Source organism: Parasteatoda tepidariorum, chromosome 4 (assembly GCF_982258835.1).
Source record: "Parasteatoda tepidariorum strain Cologne lab strain chromosome 4, Ptep-v5.0, whole genome shotgun sequence".
In the NCBI taxonomy this organism is placed as follows: Eukaryota; Metazoa; Arthropoda; class Arachnida; order Araneae; family Theridiidae; genus Parasteatoda; species Parasteatoda tepidariorum.
The window spans coordinates 54108734-54128502 of NC_141758.1; the positions used below are offsets into that span (position 1 = coordinate 54108734).

The window sequence follows — 19769 nt, forward strand, 5'->3', positions numbered from 1 at the left end:
TTGTATGTTATAATTAAAAACACTTAAAAAAAACTTAACTAAATTGAATTAATTGAACTTTTCCTTTGAAAATTATTTTACCCCATTTGTTTACTTTCTATTAAGCTATGTGTTCCTTAGAAAAAAAATGGCATTTTCTGCCGTCATTGGTTCTCAGAAGAAGGTTAAGACGAATTTGGAGTTTCATTTTCAATAAATATGTGCTATGAAAATATAATGTAATTGGGAACCCAACCATTAATTACGAATTATTACTCTTGTATTATTGAAATTGTACTTAAGTTATACTTTGCTGCAATTGTACTAATGTTTTGATACAATAAACATATTTAAATTTAATAATCTGATATTAATATCATTGAAAAATATGATAGTGCTGTCCAACAAGTGTTTTTAACTCATTTGAATTTAATAAAATAATATAACTTAAAGATTACAAAGCAATAAAATGTACTTCAAAATTATTTCTGATATTTGCGCATTAATTTTCTTCAATTATTTTTTCTAAGGTATTCCCAGGTGAAGAATTTTATCCCATAGCCTCCATGTCTCTATCAGTACCAATTCTAACTTGTAGTGGACTTACAAAAAGGTCAGTATACATTTATACAAATTCAAATGGAAAGTAAGAACTTGAATATTTTATATTTCAGCAACTTTTAAAAGCAACTATTTTGTCTCAATAATATATATAAAGATATATATTTATTTTTATTGAAGCCATAGACTGAATATTACTTTGTGTTTTAAACACCAAAGAGACATCTCAACCAAACGGAATAGCAGCTTTTAGAAACATGGGCTAATGCATCTTAGAGGCTTTATTAATATAAATATGATTAATTTATCGGACTAAATTAGCGACTATTATATATTTTAGACTTTTCATCCTTAATTAACCATGGGAAAACGACAAGAAAGAAAAGAATTAAGTAATTAGATTATACCATTAACCCGCACATAACAAAAAGATAGTTTTAGGTTTAGAGATAAAATGACTTTCTTTGCTGCATTACCCATTTTATCCGACATTACATGAAATGTATAGTCAGATAAAATGGGTATCACGACCGTGGTATTTACTATAGTGATCTTTATTTTCCTTTCTTTTTTTTACGTCAAGCACTTTTTACTCTGAATTTCGTACAGTATAGCGGTATCAAACAATTTTAATTTCAAATCATTTAAAATCATCTATATCTTGAGAGTAACAGGCTTGCTATCGGTAAGTAAAAAGTGTACACCGTAAAAAAATTCCGGATTAAAGTATCGGTAGTTTAGATGGATTATCCGTAAAATTTACTTTACCGTAAAATGGAGGAGAACGTATTTTTAACAGCCTGTTTTGTTTACTAATTTTAGAAATTTTGTGCAGAATTTGAGAAATTAGATTCTAAGACATGATAATGTGTAGTTTGAATCTAAGCACGGGCAGTTTCAAAGAAAACTTCGAATCGGCAAGAACGATTATGTTCAGCGAGATGATAGGGAGATCCGCTAACAAGCGACCAAAAATATAAAAAAATTTTGTTGCTATTTTTAAGTTTTTCTTAAAAGATGCAAAAGCTGCTCCAGCTGCCTGATTTAATGATCCAGCTACCTGATATCCAACCTTTCGCAGACGTATGATTCCTCTAGAAAATTAAAATGAATAATCAGTCACGTTCATATTTGATTCTTCGCTATTTCATAAAAAAATTGCTAATTTAATTATATATGTTGCAGATTTCTGGTTCCAGGTTGGAGAATGGGTTGGATTTTAATTCATGACCGAAATGAAGTTTTCGGTTCAGCGGTAAGATTTTTCTGATAAATTGTTATAGTGCTGCCCTCTACAGTAGTGACGCAAAACTTATCTTTCTCAAACTCAATGATTTTTATTATTTTATTTTCTCTGACAATTCACAGTTTTCTAGTTATCATATAATTAGATATTTTATTCTTTCTACTAACATAAATAATTTGTTTTATAAATAATATTTGTGACTTACGATGATTCTTTGAAAAATTTTATTCTGAGGGACTTACAGTGCTGCCCTCTAACGAATTAGCACAACATTTCTTTTTCTTGAATTTAGTGTTGTTTATTTTATTTTATAAGCACTAAGCATATGCCGCGATTATCTCAAACTCAATGATTTTTATTATTTTATTTTCTCTGACAATTCACAGTTTTCTAGTTATCATATAATTAGATATTTTATTCTTTCTACTAACATAAATAATTTGTTTTATAAATAATATTTGTGACTTACGATGATTCTTTGAAAAATTTTATTCTGAGGGACTTACAGTGCTGCCCTCTAACGAATTAGCACAACATTTCTTTTTCTTGAATTTAGTGTTGTTTATTTTATTTTATAAGCACTAAGCATATGCCGCGATTATCTCCTATTATACATTTAAGAAATTATTAAATATATAATGCATTCATTAGGAGCAGTCAAAGAAATAAAATGATAAAAACAACCTAAAGAAGAAAACTGTATCAATATTCGAGAAAAATCGTATAAATAATCAAAGCCGTAAAATTAGACAAAATGAAAAAGAGAATTATAAGAACAAGTAATGAGACAAAATATAAAAGTTAAGGTTGAAAAAGCTTTAAAAAATGTCAAGCAAATATGTTTTTCTGAGAATAAGGAAGGCATCCTTTCCAAACTTTGAAATAGCAATTAGATTTTATTGATTCAACAGAATTTAAATGCTGTAGTGTATTTCTGTTGTTAGGATCTAAATCCAGAAAAAAAATTTCCACCGATTTAACTAATAGAAATTTTGTCATTATAGCGTCTTTTTCGTAGTTTCATAATATTAACAATAATCTGGGAGATTTCTATTTAATTAGGATTTATATAGTAGAAAGGAATAATGAAACAAAATATATACAATAAGTTGTTATCTATATCTTTTCTCAAAAAAATAAAAAGGAATAAATAATTTGGAACTAAGGATTAATAATTTGAGACAGTTAAGAACGGATATTTAAAAAAAAAAAAAAAAAAAAAAATAGATCTCGCTATTCAAGCCGAAAAAATTAGCAGGTGGCCGCGTACCCTCAACAGGGTTTTCGTGAAAATTTTACATCGATCAAGCATTATGTCGATTTTTATTGTTAAATTCTAACTAGAAATTAGATTTCTAATGTATTAAAGAATAATGCAGAATATATAAGATATTAGACTTAGACTTAGAGGTTGGGCAGCTCTGACGAGCAGGGCACATCGACCAGAGGTCTATTGTACCCAAATATATAAGATATGAAATTTGGCCAAAGAAAAAAGTTCAGAAAATAAAAATAAAAGAAAGCGCAAGACATTGTAAGGAAAATGTAATTAAAGTTTTTACTAAATCTAGATAAAAATATCATTAATGAAGAGCAAATCATTTTTTGTATTAAAATGAACATAAAAAGATTGTCCTAGGCGGTGAAAGGTCGAATAACAGTTAAGAGAGAATACAGCGAATAACAGAAGGAAAAAAAAAACTGCTGATAAAGCAGAAAATTTTAGCAAACCTTTTAAGAAATAAAGTTAAAAAGAAAATTAATCGGTAATATTTTTTTTAAAAATCTTTTGCTATTTTTTGCATAATCCTATTTCAACAACTGCTCTATGCAGACAAATATAAACGGAGCAAATAACTTTCGGGATTATTAAGGAGAATGTAATTCCGTTAACGTGCTTTGCGAGGAGAAGTAGAAAAAATAAAAAGCTCATAAGGTGCGAATTTAAATAGATTTTAGTTTAAAGCTATTAAAATTAAGTTCAAAAATCGAAAACTAAAAATTTTAAAACTTAAAGAAAATAGAAGATATAAATGCTATTGAACAATATAATAAAGATTTTATGAAGAGTAGTAATTGATGTGAGTAGTTTGCAGAAATTAAGATATATATGTTACAGTTAAAGTGTAAAATCCGTTATTTCATAGAATAACTAGGTATTTCATTAGGTAACTAGACAATTCAGATAAAGTACATAAAATTATTGAATTATGCGCTTTAACTAGATACTTTATTGAATAGCGATTACTTGATCGTTAAAGTATGAATTACGGTACTCGAAAGTTCTTTGAACCGGTTCTAACTGTTTCTAGATTATTTCGAACCGTTTATACTTGCTTTTACAGTGATGCGTATGTGTGTACGCTTCATTACGTTGCTTTTACACGTAGTTGTTGATGTGAGCAATATGAGCAATAATAAGTTATATCATCTGCTTTTTCTTATTATTTATTAATTAATCATCCGCAACAGGACTAAAATGTATTTTAGCTATTTATGATCAATTAATTTATAGAATAATTTTGAAATTGTTTATTTTTTCACTTTAATGGTCTATCATTAGTTATTTCATAGAATTACCAACTAAAGCATGAAATTTTTCATCTATTATATTCTCTAACTGACTTGTCTAGTTATTTCATGAAGTACCTAGTTATTCTATGAAATAGCAGAATTATACACTTTAAGGAAAACGTATACCTGAAGTACTTGCCTTCAGTTAAAATGTGAAGCTTGATGTGTTACATTTTTATTCTGCAGATTAGAAATGGTTTGCAGTCATTGTGCCAAAGAATTATGGGAAGCAATACAATTATTCAAGGAGCAATACCTGACATATTAAGAGATACACCAAAGAGCTTCTTCCAAGAAACTATTTTATCAGTAAAGGTAAAAAGACAAATTTCTTTCTTAATTGACAGGATTTCCTAAATGATACGGGTGGTTTTCAATACTTTATATAACGGTTCTGGTTAACAAAAAAAAAAAAAAAAAAAAAAAAAAAAAAAAAAAAAAAAGAAAACTTTAGGTCTAGTCACATGAATTTGATACTGCAATAATTTTTTTGTATAATTTTTAAAAAAACGTTCAAGAAAAAAAAAAAAATTCTGGTCTGAAACATGGAATTGCAAACATATTTTTTGATTGCAAACAAATTGCAAACATATTTGTGAAGAAAAAATTCCTGCTCTTTCTCGGTTTTGCAGCAATAGCTTTTTTTTTTTATAAATTTAAAAAATAACAATGGGAGGGGGAATTCATGCTATGTAACAGTTTTCTGCAATAATTCTTTTATCTTTTTTTGATTTAAGAAAACTTTGGAAAATTCATGCCGTGTAACACGAATTTTCTGCATAAATTCATAATTTTTTAATTTTAAAAAACTGAAAATAATATGGTGAAAAAAATATTGCTGCCAAACGTGATAGTACTGCAATAATTGTTATTTCTTTCTAACTTGAAGCCATTTCACTAGCATAAAGTTTTGAAAACCACTAGTTTAATTTTGGACATCTTGTGAGAATTTGTTATAAAATAGTTAAGTTCTTTTTAGAAGTTCAAATCTTTGTTTATACTACAACATACATTGGAACGTGGCTTTTCAGTTCATTTCATTATATTTCAAAAATATTAGAATGATATGATATAGTGAATAAAATTTATTGAAGCTGTATCATAAGTAAATTATATATTCATGATTTTAATTTGTTACACTTTCATGATAAAACTGAATAGTAAAGAAAAAAAATTCTCCAATTTACTTTTTGTTTGATGATTAGACTCTCAGGTACTACATCTACATGGTTTGATCAGCGTAATTAGGGCAGGTTCCTGAATTGCAGCTAATAAAATTAGGTTAAAAAAAAATCGCATTTTTTGAATAAACTTTTTTTTATAGAATTAAATTTCGAACTCAAAAAAACAGCAACCATTATTTGAGAAATATTACATAAATAATGCTTAGTAAAAAAAAAAATGCAAACTTTCAACTCTTTTAATGATATTTTTATCATAATTTTTTTTCTTCTTAGTTTTATTTTTTTAGTAACTTTTAATTTTTAACCGTTAACATAACGAACTATGTGATTACGCGTAAATAAACGTATAAATAAAAATATTGTGCTTTTTCATCCAGTCTACAAAGTTATTCGAATCTATAAATTTTTTTTTTTGTTGTTTTTTTTGTTTTTAGTTATAAAACAGAAATTATCATATTTACTTAATAACATTTATAAAAATTCACATTATGTTTAGCTACGTTAAATTAAATGTCTAAGTTAAAATTTTGATTTGAATCGTTTAAAATGTTCTCGATAAAAAACTTAAAAAAATCTTTCTTTTTTTTTCTTTTTTTAAATTCGTACACTTAAATTAATATATAGGCTTTAATTTAAACGGTTATTATTATTTTTTTCCCTTTATCTTGCGTTTTAATTGATAGCACTTTAAACTTCTTTCCAGACAAATGCAGCAATATGTTATTCTGTGTTAGCTGAAATTCCAGGGCTCATGCCAATAATGCCAGCAGGAGCTATGTATATGATGGTAAGTACTAACACACAATGGCTTATACGAAATATTATCTTAAAATTAATTGCATTACTGAAATATCATCTAAATAATAAATATAATTGCAATTTTTGAAACATTTTTTGATAAACAAAAAACAAAATAATGATTGCATTATCTAAAACAATATCACGATAATAATCATACAAAAAAAATATATCTTTAGCTTAAATTTTATGATATATACATATAATAATTAGGTATTAATATTAATTTCTTTCAGGTTCTGAAAAATATCAATTCAATTCGTTAACTGAAATAAGCATTAAAATAATTTCTTCATTTAAGAATACTTAAAACTTGAATTGTAGGTACTTAAAGCATACATTGTTTTCTTTCTGTTAAAATATAAACTCTTGCAATACCTTCATAACGGCAATGTGAAATATAAAATAATTTTTTTTTAAAAATTTAAAAAAAATTTAATTTATAGTTTAAATGTAAAAAAAATCGACGTAAATAAAGAAAACAAAAGGCGTAGTTGCCAACGGGAAAACGGAAGGGATTTATTTTAACGGGGAAAAATAAGAGAAACCGTGTGTTAAACGGTGGTGAAATATAGTTTGTCTAAAGTAAGAACTCCCCATGCCATTCATCTTGACTTGTGGCGGAGACTGTGGAAACGAGGTATATCTATTTAAAGTAGGGGTGTGGGGTCACTGTTTAGGACATGTTTTGGCTCGTGTCGGTAAGAGAAAGGGAATCATTTTCTTCGGTCTATCGCGTCAGCCTAGAGTGAAGCGAAGCTACCCTCCCTGAAATACGCTATTCTTGTTTTCATAGCAGCAGACGACTTTGTGGAGGGGGGAGTTTTTACCATAGACAAATTATACATTTCAAAGAGCAATCCAGGGGTAGGGTATAACTGAAGTCATTCACTGTCAACCCGTTTCCTCTTCCTCTGTTTTTAACATTCACGTCGTTTTAACAAGGAGCTTTGCGTTTCAACTCTCAAAACATGTCCATTTCAATAATGATGCAATAGATTTTTTTTTATTTGTTTCAAGTATATTTTTCACTTCAGCTTTTTTGGAATTACAGTCAAATCCCGCTATAGTGAACACGGTTTATAGTGAACTCCCGGATATAGTGAACGAAATGTTCGGTCCCGTGCCTTGCTATGCACGTATAATGTTATTTTTAGTGGATATAGTGAACCAAAAAAGTGAGGAAGTTGGATATAATGAATTTTTTTCTGTCTTCGACTGATTTCCCCCCCCCCCATCTTTTTTGTAATAATTTTGAAATTTCTGCTTCAAAATAAATACATATATGTATTTATTTTGATTAAAAATCGGTATATATACCGATTTTTAAAACCATTTATAGAGACTAATTTTATTTGCTCGAATGGCAGGTTAAACAGGTTTAAAAAGCGGAATAACAGAAATTCACGAAAAATTATCTGAGAGTCGGGAAGCTTTTCCATATCTGATGTTGAGGATTGCTCATCAGCTAAAGATTACTAATTTTTATTTGTACGCAAGACGAAGAGTAATGAAAAATAACACATTTTTTGCTACTACATAATATTTTTCAGTCATTTATTTAAATAATGTGTAATAAAAGGGAGGAGTTTAGGAACCATTAGTTAAATTGCCCGCGTAACGGATATAGTGAACTCCCGGTTATAGTGAACCGAAATTTCGGTCCCTTGAAGGTTCACTATAGCGGGGTTTGACTGTATTTGTTTCATACACGCGTTTCTAAATTACTGCAGTGTTTTTAAGCCTTTGCATTTCAAACTATTGCTACAATAAATATCGTAAAAAAAAGAACCTACACTCCGAATAATTTTGATCTAATGTTTATATTTTTATGTATTAAGATGCAATCATTATTGTATGACGCGTACATGAGAATATTCACCCAATTTAATGCTGTTTGTCAATGTCAAATTAAATCGTCCGAAAATGATTTTGTTACTCTGGAAAAAAAATCAAAGCACGTTAGTCATGATCAAACACATCATAAATGATTCTCAGAATTGCAGCTAAGCAAAGATAATGACCAAAAAAAAAAATCGTACAAGTACAAAGAACTTTCCAAATCACATCATGCTAGACTACGGGTTTTGAAATATGTAAACAGCTGCAAATGTTTGTTTGAAATGAAGCATTTGCGGTCTTTTATTTTCCGCTCTATGCGAACTTGAACTAAGTTTTAGAATGAACCCACAGAAAGATTGTGATTACTCAACTCGGTGTAAAAAGGAGTACTTTTAGTATGCGTATAAAAATAAGCTATTGTTTGTTAATTGTATACTTAAGTGCACTTCCAAATTTTATGAGTTCAAAAATTTTTAGAAATAATGCTATAACTTATGTTTAAATTGTGTTTTCATCTACTGTACTCAAAATAAAAAAAGAGCACCAGAATAACTTATGATTTAATGACCCGATTTCAACATACGAAAATGCTATTTTAATAGTTCAAAGCCCTATCCTTAAACTATAAATTTGCAGTATTATTTTAATTTTACATATTATATTTTGTATTTCACGCTGTATATTTGAAATGTATTTACAAATGTAATTTAAACATTTTTTATGATTGATTAATGTTGACTATACATATAACATTATATTCCTTATTACTCATTAAATGCGAAGTATAATGTAAGCCTGCCAATATATAATGGATATACATATTTTATGGACGCATTATAATTAAAATTCGTATTATTAAAAATCAATAACTTAATATGCTGGTTAATGTATGTGTTTTCTATTAGGTGGGAATTGATGTTAAGAGTTTCAATTGTTTCAAAAATGACATGGAATTTGTGGAAAGACTAATGTGTGAGCAATCTGTTATGTGCTTGCCAGGAACAGTAAGTCAAGTTTTTTAGATATTTTAAAATTGATGAATACGCTGGAGAATGGTGATGACATTTTTTGTAAAAGAAATACCATAATTTTGGTAATGAAAACTAAAATATACGGCAGTTAAACACATTCATTTGGTAATGCTTTTCTGTATTTTGATTAACCGGAAATTCTGGTTATAAAAAATTATAATTCTTATTACCATACATTTAGAAAAAAATGCAAAACTGAAGAGTAAATTTAACTTAATAAATGGTTTTTATGCCATTTTCTAAGGTATCACGATAAAATTACTAAATTTTAACATTATTGCGAAATTTTATCACGTATTTTAAAACCATATTTCATGTTAATTTTACCAAAGTCATTGCTAAAACGCTTCGTTAAAACTTATCAAGCTTTTTGGTGTTACCATAGAGCCAGAAACACGATAAATTTTACTATATTCAGGTAGGATTTACCGTGTTTTAAAGTGCGGTTTTGGTTTAAATTACTTATTAATTAAATGAAACGTAAGCAGAAATTCGAAATAATCACTTTTCTGCTAATTAAATTCAAAATTTATACAGAAATGAAATTTAAAAAAAAATCATTTTAAATTAATATAAAATTTAAATGCAGGAAATTAGATGCAGCTAATGGATTATTATAAATATATAAGTATCATTGTTAATGTTTCAATATGGTATATATGAAATGATAATTGAGAAAGCTCCATAGAAAGAGTAATAAAATTTTTTCTAACAAATAAACTTCGAAGTTAATGCATTTTAGATTTTCAGTTAAACAACAAAAATGCTTGGAAAAAATAAAAATTTTTATGAGTTCTTTTATGATTTTGGTTTGCTTTCTAATTTAAAACTCTTCGTTTTAGTCAATTAGTTATTATTTTTAATCCAAGCAGCTATCATTTACCATTATGAATGAATTTTATGCTCACAATGTGTAATATATTTTCTGGGCCATTTTGTAAAAGGATTAAAAATATTTTCATATTGAGTTCATCGTGATTTTATTTTACTTTCTAATATTGAGAACTCTTAGTTTTTTGTCACCAAATTATAGTTTTTGATATAAATATATATATAATACGTAGTATACTTTAAATGCATATTGCAAGGCAATAATTATTTTTAGATTGAGTTTTCAATGGCTTTGTTTCTCTTTCTAATTAAATATTCTTAGTTTTTAGTCACTAAAGTTAATTACTTTAAATAAAATTTAATGTCAATATTTATTCTTTTCTATTTAGTAATGAATTTTATGCATATCATATTTGGTATGAATTTTATAAATTGCCTGTCCATTTAATACTTATCCATTTATTTCATATCAGTCTAAAGTTTATAACTTATTTTAACGAAAATATTGTAATTTATTAGTAATTTGCTTTTTCATTTTAAGTTTATCATCAAAACATAATAAGAAAATAAGTTTACCATGCCTGGTGTTTTAAATATGCTAAGTTAGTGCAGATAAATTAAGCTAAAATAGAAAATATTTGAAGATGATTGCAATAAAAAAAATAATTTTCCGTTGTTCTTTTTTCATCAAAAAACATTGAATAAAATTTACTAAAGTAAACTTACTTTAATGAAACAATAATAATAATAATTTGCGTTAATGAAATTTGAACTATGCAAATTAGATATCTAAAAGTTCAAATGCCAAAAAGGAATTAGAATATTTTAAGTCTTTTATTAGCTTTTGCAATTAAATATCTGAAAGCTCAATAAACATCTAAATTAAATATCGAAAAGCTAAATTGGAGATAAGAAATTAGAGTTTTTTCAGACTTTTATTAGCTCTTGCAATTTGATGGAACTAATTGAATTCTTTTGTCCCTCTTTAAAGGCAGTTCTTTTCTTTATTTGATGAACTACGTTTTGAATCGGAATTGAATTTCTATTAAATACCGTTTATTCTAATTACCGCATCGCTTTAAACGTGTTTAGCGTTCAAAGCCGTTTCATAAAATATTTCTTTTGTTCTTTTTTATTTCATGTGGGGTTTAAACTTTTAAGACCATTTAATGAGAAAACTAAACCATAATCTTAAATTTGATGAAAACTGTGAATTTTTTATGAATTATGTTTTGCTTGTATTTTTTGTTAAATTGTAATTTTTTGGGCTCTAAAAATATTCATAAAGTATGCAAATAAAAAAAACAGTTTCCAAAATTTTAAGCATTCCATTAGGATATTATAATTAAGCTCTTTACCTGGACATTGAATCAAATATTTGTCTAATTTAATGTAAGTTAGTATTTTTTTTAAATGAAACTAGATCAATTTTGGATCAAAGTATTCTACAACTTTAAAAAGAAAAAGAAATACAAAACATAGAACTGACCGAAGACTTAAACGTTGAAATAATTATTTCTAGATAATTCTTAGCTAACTCAGTAAAAATAATTTGATTTGAAATTCGAATCGTACATATAATTGACTAAAATTATATGGTTAGATACAGCTTAATACTTTTTTTATGATGCAGAAATAAATGATTCATTTTATTTGTTGTACAGTAAAGTGTTTAATTAGTTAGAAAACTACTTAATGATAATATTTTAAATGAAAATTGTTAAACATCTGAATTTTTGAAACAAGAAATTTTAATACTATTACTATTGTACCAATTGAAATACTTAATAAAAAAAATAATCTTTTACTGACGCATTTTGCATTTAAATAAAAGCTTAATTTTCTATTTCCCGCTTTAAAAAAAGTAAAATATGTATGATTCTATTAAAACAAAATAATTATATCAAAATAGTGAAAATTTTATTAAAAAAAAACAACTTTATACTAGTATTTTTTTTTATTAATTAAAATTCTTATTCCTTGTACCGATTGTGGTTTTCATACTTATTTTCATATTTTATATGATTTCAATAGGGATTTAAAATTCGAAATGAAGCAATTCATACTAATTTTTAAGTGTGAATAATAATAACTCAATTTTTAAGTGAAGCATTTTTACCATTATGCATTAATGCACGAGCTACCATTATGTATTAATGCATGAGCTACCTTTATGTATTAATGTCTCCTTAAAATAATTTATTTAAGCAACCTATAATTAAGCTTTTGCGTTTCTAAATATTTTTTTATGTATATGAAATGCAATTGCATACTATTCTCAAATATTTAATAAAATAAAAAATAGTCGAAGTGTCCTACATTTTAAGTGCTTTTTTATAATTTTTCGTTACATTTTTTAAAAACAATTTATCTATTTAGTTTTTTGCTTTTCACTTTCTACAACAGTTTGCTAGTCACATACATTAGATCCATGAATACACTTTAATTGCCAAAGTTAAATTGAATTTGTTAATATTTTTATTGGTTTTTTAATTTCAGGGAAACTCACCTAGAGAATTCTCTTGTCCGTTGTAATTGAACTGAGTTTCTCTCAACGATCGTTTAAAACGAGCAAACGATCGTTTTAAAATTATAACATTTCCTATTGAGTGGAAGTATTATTTTACATCAATTCATTCTTAATTTCGATAACACGTGAATGAAAATATACATTGACTTTTTTTTGGCGTCCATACTTAATGACAAATTGTATTTTATTCTTGAATTGCTCTGGGGATTAAAATTGGAACAGTAGCGAATCATAAAAACTGAATTATTAAATTAATCCTTTCTGTTCTACAGTTATGTATTAATGTTTCATACTAATAATTTATAGAAACAACCTTTAAATAAGCTTTTAATTTCCTCATATTCTTACGTATGTTTCAAAAAGTACAAGCGTAAAATCAATATAAATTTTGAAATTAAAAAAAGAAATTACTTGAAGTATTGTTTATTTCATTTGCTTTCTATTATTTTTTAAAAAAAATTCAGTTTCATTTTCTCAATTTTTAAAATTTCTGATTATTTAAAACGTTTAAATTGATGCATAAGAGACACTTCAATAATCTAAATAAAATTGAATTTTCTCAAGAGTTTTATTAGTTCTTTCAGTTCGGTGAAAGTTAATTATAGAATTCTTTTGTCCTGTGAGAATGAGTGTCTCTTTACCAGAGCAAGCGATCATATGAAATAGTGATATATTTCCTATTTAGTAGAAGTATTATTTTATATCGATTCACCCTTTACTATCGATATCGCTTAAATGAAAATATGTCTTACCTTTTTTTTTCTTGAGTCCGTACTTCATTTAAAAACGTATTTTATTTCTATTTCTGAATTCACGTGAAATTTAAAAATTGTAACAGATAGGAATCCTAATAATTTTTGTTATCTCGAATCAATTTGAATATTCTACAATTCCCATCAATATCGACTATTCTACAATTCCCATCAATATCGACTATTCTTCATATTAATGTTTCTCTGAAATAATTTTCAATCAATTCGAATATTCTGCAATTCCCATCAATATCGATATTCTGCATATTAATGTTTCCCCGAAATAATTTATTTCAGACACCTTTAAGTAAGATTTTGATTTCCTCATTATACTTCTCATGAATATTTGAAGAAGTACAAGCATGAAATAAATATAAATTTGATGAAATAAAAAAAGGTGTTAAATCAAAATTTCGCTTATTTATTAACTTTTTTTAAATTTTGATAATATTTTTTTATTAAAAACAATTTTTATTATTTTACTATTTAAAATTTTTATTTCTTTACAACGATTCGATCGCATTTATTAGATAAATAAATAGAAGGCACTTCAATTACCAAAATAAAATTGAATTTCTCAAGAGTTTTATTAGTTCTTTCAGTTGAGTGAAAGTCTTTTCAAAATTCTTTTGTCCTTTGTAAATGAGTTTCCCTCCCTTAGAACAAACCATCGTCTGAAATGACGATATTTTCTATCCAATGAAAGTACTGTTATTTCATATCAATTCATTCTTTACTATCGATATCGCTAGAATGAAAATATGCATTAACTTTTTTTTCCCTTCCGTTCATATTTCATTTCATAACACATTTTATTCCATCTTCTGAATTCACGAGAGATTTAAAGATGCGAATCTATTTTAAGAAACGTTTAAGAGTATATTTCACGACTTTTTTTTAATATTGAAAAAATTGTTTCTTTCTTCACTTTTGATGTAGCGTTCAAATATATTCGAATCTATACCTCATATTATATTTCTGTCAGCTGGGTTAAAATTTATATAAAACGTAAATCTGAAAAGAATGAATTATTGAAAGAAAGCATTAAATAGCGCATAACGTGTGTTTAGTTGTATCACTTTACAACTTAAGGTTGCTCTACTTAGAATTTTTTTCATAAATAATATATAAAAATGTTAAAATTACTCTAACGACAAAAGTTTATGAACATGATTTACGAACAACGTTCATTTTCAGAAAATTGGCTATTTGTGTAAAAAAAATAGTCTTTACACTCTCTTTCTTTGATCTTTTAAAAAAAATTTCGAAAACATTTTTTAAAAAAAATTGTGAATTAATTGCGAACGATTGACGTAAAACACCCTCTTATTTGATGATTTTTTAGTAATCTTAAAAATTCTTGTGATATTTCTGTAAAAACATTTGTAATATTTTTTATACAGTTTTCGAAATAAAATTTTGAAACACCATCCAAAATTTACTATGTAATCTGACTTAAAATTCATAATGCTCTGTCATTTTTAAGTACTTGAACAAAAAGTTCTTAAGTACTGAGAGCCTTTGAGCTTTTGGATTTTTTCTACATAAAATATTGTATTTTATCTCCTTTTCTCTTTTCAAACAATGATTCCATTAATTAATAAGATACATAACATATTTTGTATAATTTCAGATTCACTCTTTTACTTTTCTTTTATCAAAATACATTTATTAAAGCAGAATCTATATTCTTATCTATATTGGAACTATACAATAAAATTTGTCAATCTATCTCATTATCAACCAACGTTAATTATTTTCCATTATAATCCAATTTTCTTAACTTTTGGCTAATAATTTAAATTCAAATTTAAAAAGTTAAAATGCTTTCTTCCAAACAATATCTAGGTAGTAATATACACTTGAAAATACTTGCTAGTGAGAATACTTTCCAAGAGACACATGCATACTTTTCTGCGCCTATCTATCCCAATTTCAAAACCATAAATTATTACAACTCTAAATGTAATATTTTTCAATTACTTTGACTTAAATTACGACAGAATAATCAAAAAGCGTTTGAAAAATGTGTTTAATGAAAATTCTGCGCCAAAGAGTTAATTGTTCCGATTACTGTTTTGAATATTGTGTAAGAATATAATGTAATTTTTATATAAGGATAAATATAAAGTAAACAGTTAAACTTACAAAATAAGAAAAATTACTCAAAACTATTACTGAGTTACTCATTTAGTTGTTTTTTGCTTCGAGTATATCCAAAGAAACTATATTTTATCTTGAAAAAATTTTTTAAGTCAACAAATTGACAAATATACTTTTTTCAATTCAGGTCGAATTAATTCCCACTTCTACATTTAAATTTATTGGTCAAAAAGTTAATTTTTATCAATTTTGAGGATGTATTTAACAGTAATTTATAAATTAAACCTATTTATATTTTTAGTATCGTTTGAGAGTCATAGCAAAATTAAAATATTTATTAATAAAAAACAAAAACTTTAACTGAAAATCATATGAACTGAAAAATAAAGTTAAAAATTAACTAACAGCAAGAAAAGCTGAAGCTTATGAAGCAATATCCTAATCAACTATATAAATATGTAAAAAAAAGTAGATCAAATTTTTCAGCACAAAAAAGCAACAATAACTATCTAAAACCCGAAAAAGCTAATTATAAACGCATATTTTTCCTAATCCGCAATTATATTCAAAAGTTTCATATAACGTCATATATTTACAGAATTCTTTTTTTGATGTCGCACTTTTGAAGTTTGCAAACCCTTCCATGCGAAAGAACAATAGAAATTTTTTATTTATCTGATGTGTTAAGAATTTGTTGGAATACTTGAGACAAGAATCTTTTCTTTCGCCGCTCTAAATTGTGAAAATATTTCTCTCCCCCCCTCCCCCCCGATTTTCGTGGGTAGGTATACTTAAGTTAGCGACAGTTTCTATAGCAACCTACAAAACAGGTATTAAAACCCATCAGATCCTAACGTTTCTCCCAAATGCTCTTATGTCCCCTTCTTCCTAAAAGAAGGAAAGGAAATACGACTGAAATCGGTAAAATTGTGTGGTTGCTTTTAGAAGAGAGATTGGTCATTTAAATGTCAAAGGAGCATGGGTACGGGCTTTTCAAATGTTGCCAACAAACATTTTTTTCTTGCTAAAGTTTTCTTTCTTTTTTTTTTTTATCATTTGTTGAAAGCACTTATTTAATGAGCATTTTCTTCAGGGTAGTTTTTATTTGGTTAGATTTTAGTTTTTAGTTGGAAATATAAACAAATCGTTGCTAGAGTAAATAAATCTTGACGAAAAATTTATATCACAAATATATTTCTTTTAAATATTTAATATAATTTATAAATTAATAATATTCTCATTAATAATATTAATAATATTCTTTTAAATGTGTTATCTTACATTGTTTTGTTCAATTGAATCGAAAACTAATTTTTTCCTTTTGTAAACTTTTTTTTTGATAATTTCATCAGTTTATGCTCAGCTTTACATTAGTTAAAATTAATAATCGAACTATCACTTTTGAGAGTGACGATATTCAATATTTTTATATATGAAGTAACTTCAGGATTTGTGTTTGAACCAATTTAAAGATATTTTCAAACGATTAACAATTTGAGTTACTTTACTGAGAGATAGAATTTTATTTAATACATATTATAATTATTATAAGAATCAAATATAATATTTCACATTGTTTTGTTCAATTAAAAAGAAAATTAATTTGTTCACTTTGCAAATTGTTTTTGAAAATTGCATTAGTTTATGATTGTGCACAGCTTGATATAAATTAAAATAAATAATTGAACCGTTATTTTTAAAAGGGGCGTTACTCTGTACTTTTATACATCGAGTTATTTAAGGATTTGTGTTTGAACTAATTTAAAGATATTTTTAAATAATTAACAATTTGAGTTACTTTATCAGAAATAGTACTTTATTGAATACATAATTATAACTGTAAAAAGATGTTATACATAATCTTAATAAAATTACTATTTATGCTCTATTTTATAATTCAAAAATACCATTTTGAAACGTAAACAATTCGGAATTTAATGTGCTTTCGGAATTTAATGAATTTAGAAAAGTTAACTTGTTTTTGCACAATTTAATAGAACTAATTATACTACTCTGAAAGACTAATAAGATTGGTGACTAATAAGTGACTTTGTAAACGACTTTACAAAGTCACTTCTTTCATAGAGCATCCAGCATGGATTCATCGATATTTAAGAGTCTCAAACTGTTTCTTCATAAACAAATCAAATTTCGGAAAATATTTGATTTGCATCATACTATGAATTTTGCCTTTAAATTAGTTTGAGTTTGAAGACTGTATGATTCTTTTTAATGTACATTCAGTCACAGTTAAAATTGTCTGAAAAATTGATATTTTATTGCTCAAATTGGAAGAATAACGGCTATAAGATCTAGACGATTAAAATCCTTTGTATGACATATATTTTATAAAATAATAAATGTGGTAGAAAAAATGGAAGCCATAGTTAATTGAGTAATATTTTCATTTGCATATCTTACTTCTTTTTCAGTGTTTCGAGTATCCGAACTACGTTCGTCTGGTCCTAACTGTTCCAGAAGATGATATTCGCGATGCTTGTAGAAGAATCACAGAATTCTGTCAAAAATATTCTAAGTTCTCCTTCACTATGGAAAATTCTCCTGTCCACACTTTACCATCAACCACTCTTTACCCAATAGATGAAAGCTTGGAAACTGTAACAGAAAATAGCACGGGTGTGATTGAAAGTCCACTGCCAATACGAGTGTGATAGTTCATTTATTGCAGAGACGCTTTTTTAGTGTAGATGATAGTCATTATTATTTTAGTCATAGTATATAGTAGTGGATGATTTTTAAAGAAATTGTTGATACCTGAAGAAATTAGAATAAGTGTTACCGTCAATGTCCAAAATGCCGGCTTTCTATAAAACACCTGATTATTGTATCGAAGGCAAAGTATAAAATAGGGGATTTTTTTTACTTCACCTAGACAATGTGTAGAATACCTGTAAGTTTTTTATTAGCCATTTTATAGAATGTCTAGGCAGTGTGTATTGCATACTTTGCCGGTTGATTTCAAGGATTCAGTGGAATGCCGAATTTTATTTACTCAGTAAAAAATTCAGTATAAAATTCCGGTGAAAAGTACCGACACTCAGAGTTCGAGTACTTTTAGTACTAGTATAGATTTTAGTAATTTTATTACTGCGTAAAATTCATTTTGACCAGAAAATGTTACAGAACAAAAAAATCTGTTATACCATAATCTTTACAGTAATAATTATCCTAAAATCACTTTATAAATCTAATAAAATAAATAGTACTGTAAAATTGACAGTATAATATTTCACGGTAAATATGGATTTTACGGATGATACACCCAAAGTGCCCGTACTTTATACTGAAATTTCATCCAGAATTTTTTTTCACTGTAGTAACTATAACATGTATAAATATTATATTTTTTCATGGCTTTTCTTAAAAATACATAAATTTTAAATTATTTATCTCTTTTTAAGTATCTTTTAAAAACTATCATTAAAATATCCTTTAATTAAAAGCTAAGGGATCAGAGTATATCAAGATGCTTAGTGCTTAGATTGTTATAAGTTAATATCGCAGTTTCGTAGCTTGATGCTATTTTTACATATCAAATAAATATGTGTCAGAAATAAGTTTAATGAGATTTAAAATGAAATATGTGAATTTACCGTAATGAGTCAGAGTTTTTAAAGCCACGAGTAAGAAAAAAAATGTGATACAAATATCAATGTTTATTTGAATTGTGTAGATATTTTTTCCCTTGTCCTGTTAAAATGGAAAGTTAAAGGACTTCATTAGTAAATCAAGAAGTTCTGAGATATATACCTATTAACAAGTTTGCTACAAGCATATTTTATGTAATACAAATATTCTGAATATTTGTTATTTGCAAGATTTGTGGAATTTGTGTGAATATTTCCTTAGAGTATAATATGGTGGTCTATGAATATCGAAAGTAGTTTTATCAATGTCTCATTATTGGATGCCTCCAGCTTCAGAAACTTTCTATGGCTGAAACTATTGGCGTTATATCGGAATGATTTATAGACAATAAACAAGTGTGTTTGTTTGGTTTAAGAGATATTAAATTGTATTAAATCGAACGTGCAAGAAATAAATAAATCAAGTGACACTAAATGTATTCCATCGAAATCTAGCTTTGAACAAAGTTTGGCAACCGCTCTGAGCATCTTCTTCGAAAGCGAATGTTGTAATTTTAGGGTGGCATCCTAATTTATAATACAAGAGTTTTGCTTTCAAGTTCAATTTATTAATTAAATGTCTTCTTATTTAGTAAGATGTTTGCAACTAATCGAGAAAATGAATTAATGAATTTAGTTACCTCTAATGAATTTATTTTAACCTATTAGACATATATAATTAATAATTATA

The 19769-nt window shown here is 26.4% G+C and overlaps 1 protein-coding gene across 1 annotated transcript in view; it reads left to right on the top strand.

Annotated features, from left to right (window-relative positions):
* The window catches only part of LOC107440345 (tyrosine aminotransferase), a 40707-nt gene extending 21819 nt beyond the window's left edge, over positions 1–18888 (top strand). Inside the window, exons 7-12 of the mRNA XM_016053251.4 lie at positions 510–592; positions 1726–1795; positions 4547–4675; positions 6248–6331; positions 9090–9188; positions 17864–18888. Coding sequence (XP_015908737.1) covers positions 510–592; positions 1726–1795; positions 4547–4675; positions 6248–6331; positions 9090–9188; positions 17864–18103 — 705 coding nt within the window. The 3' untranslated portion in view covers positions 18104–18888. The remainder of the gene's footprint in view (positions 1–509; positions 593–1725; positions 1796–4546; positions 4676–6247; positions 6332–9089; positions 9189–17863) is intronic.
* The last annotated feature ends 881 nt before the right edge of the window (positions 18889–19769 follow it).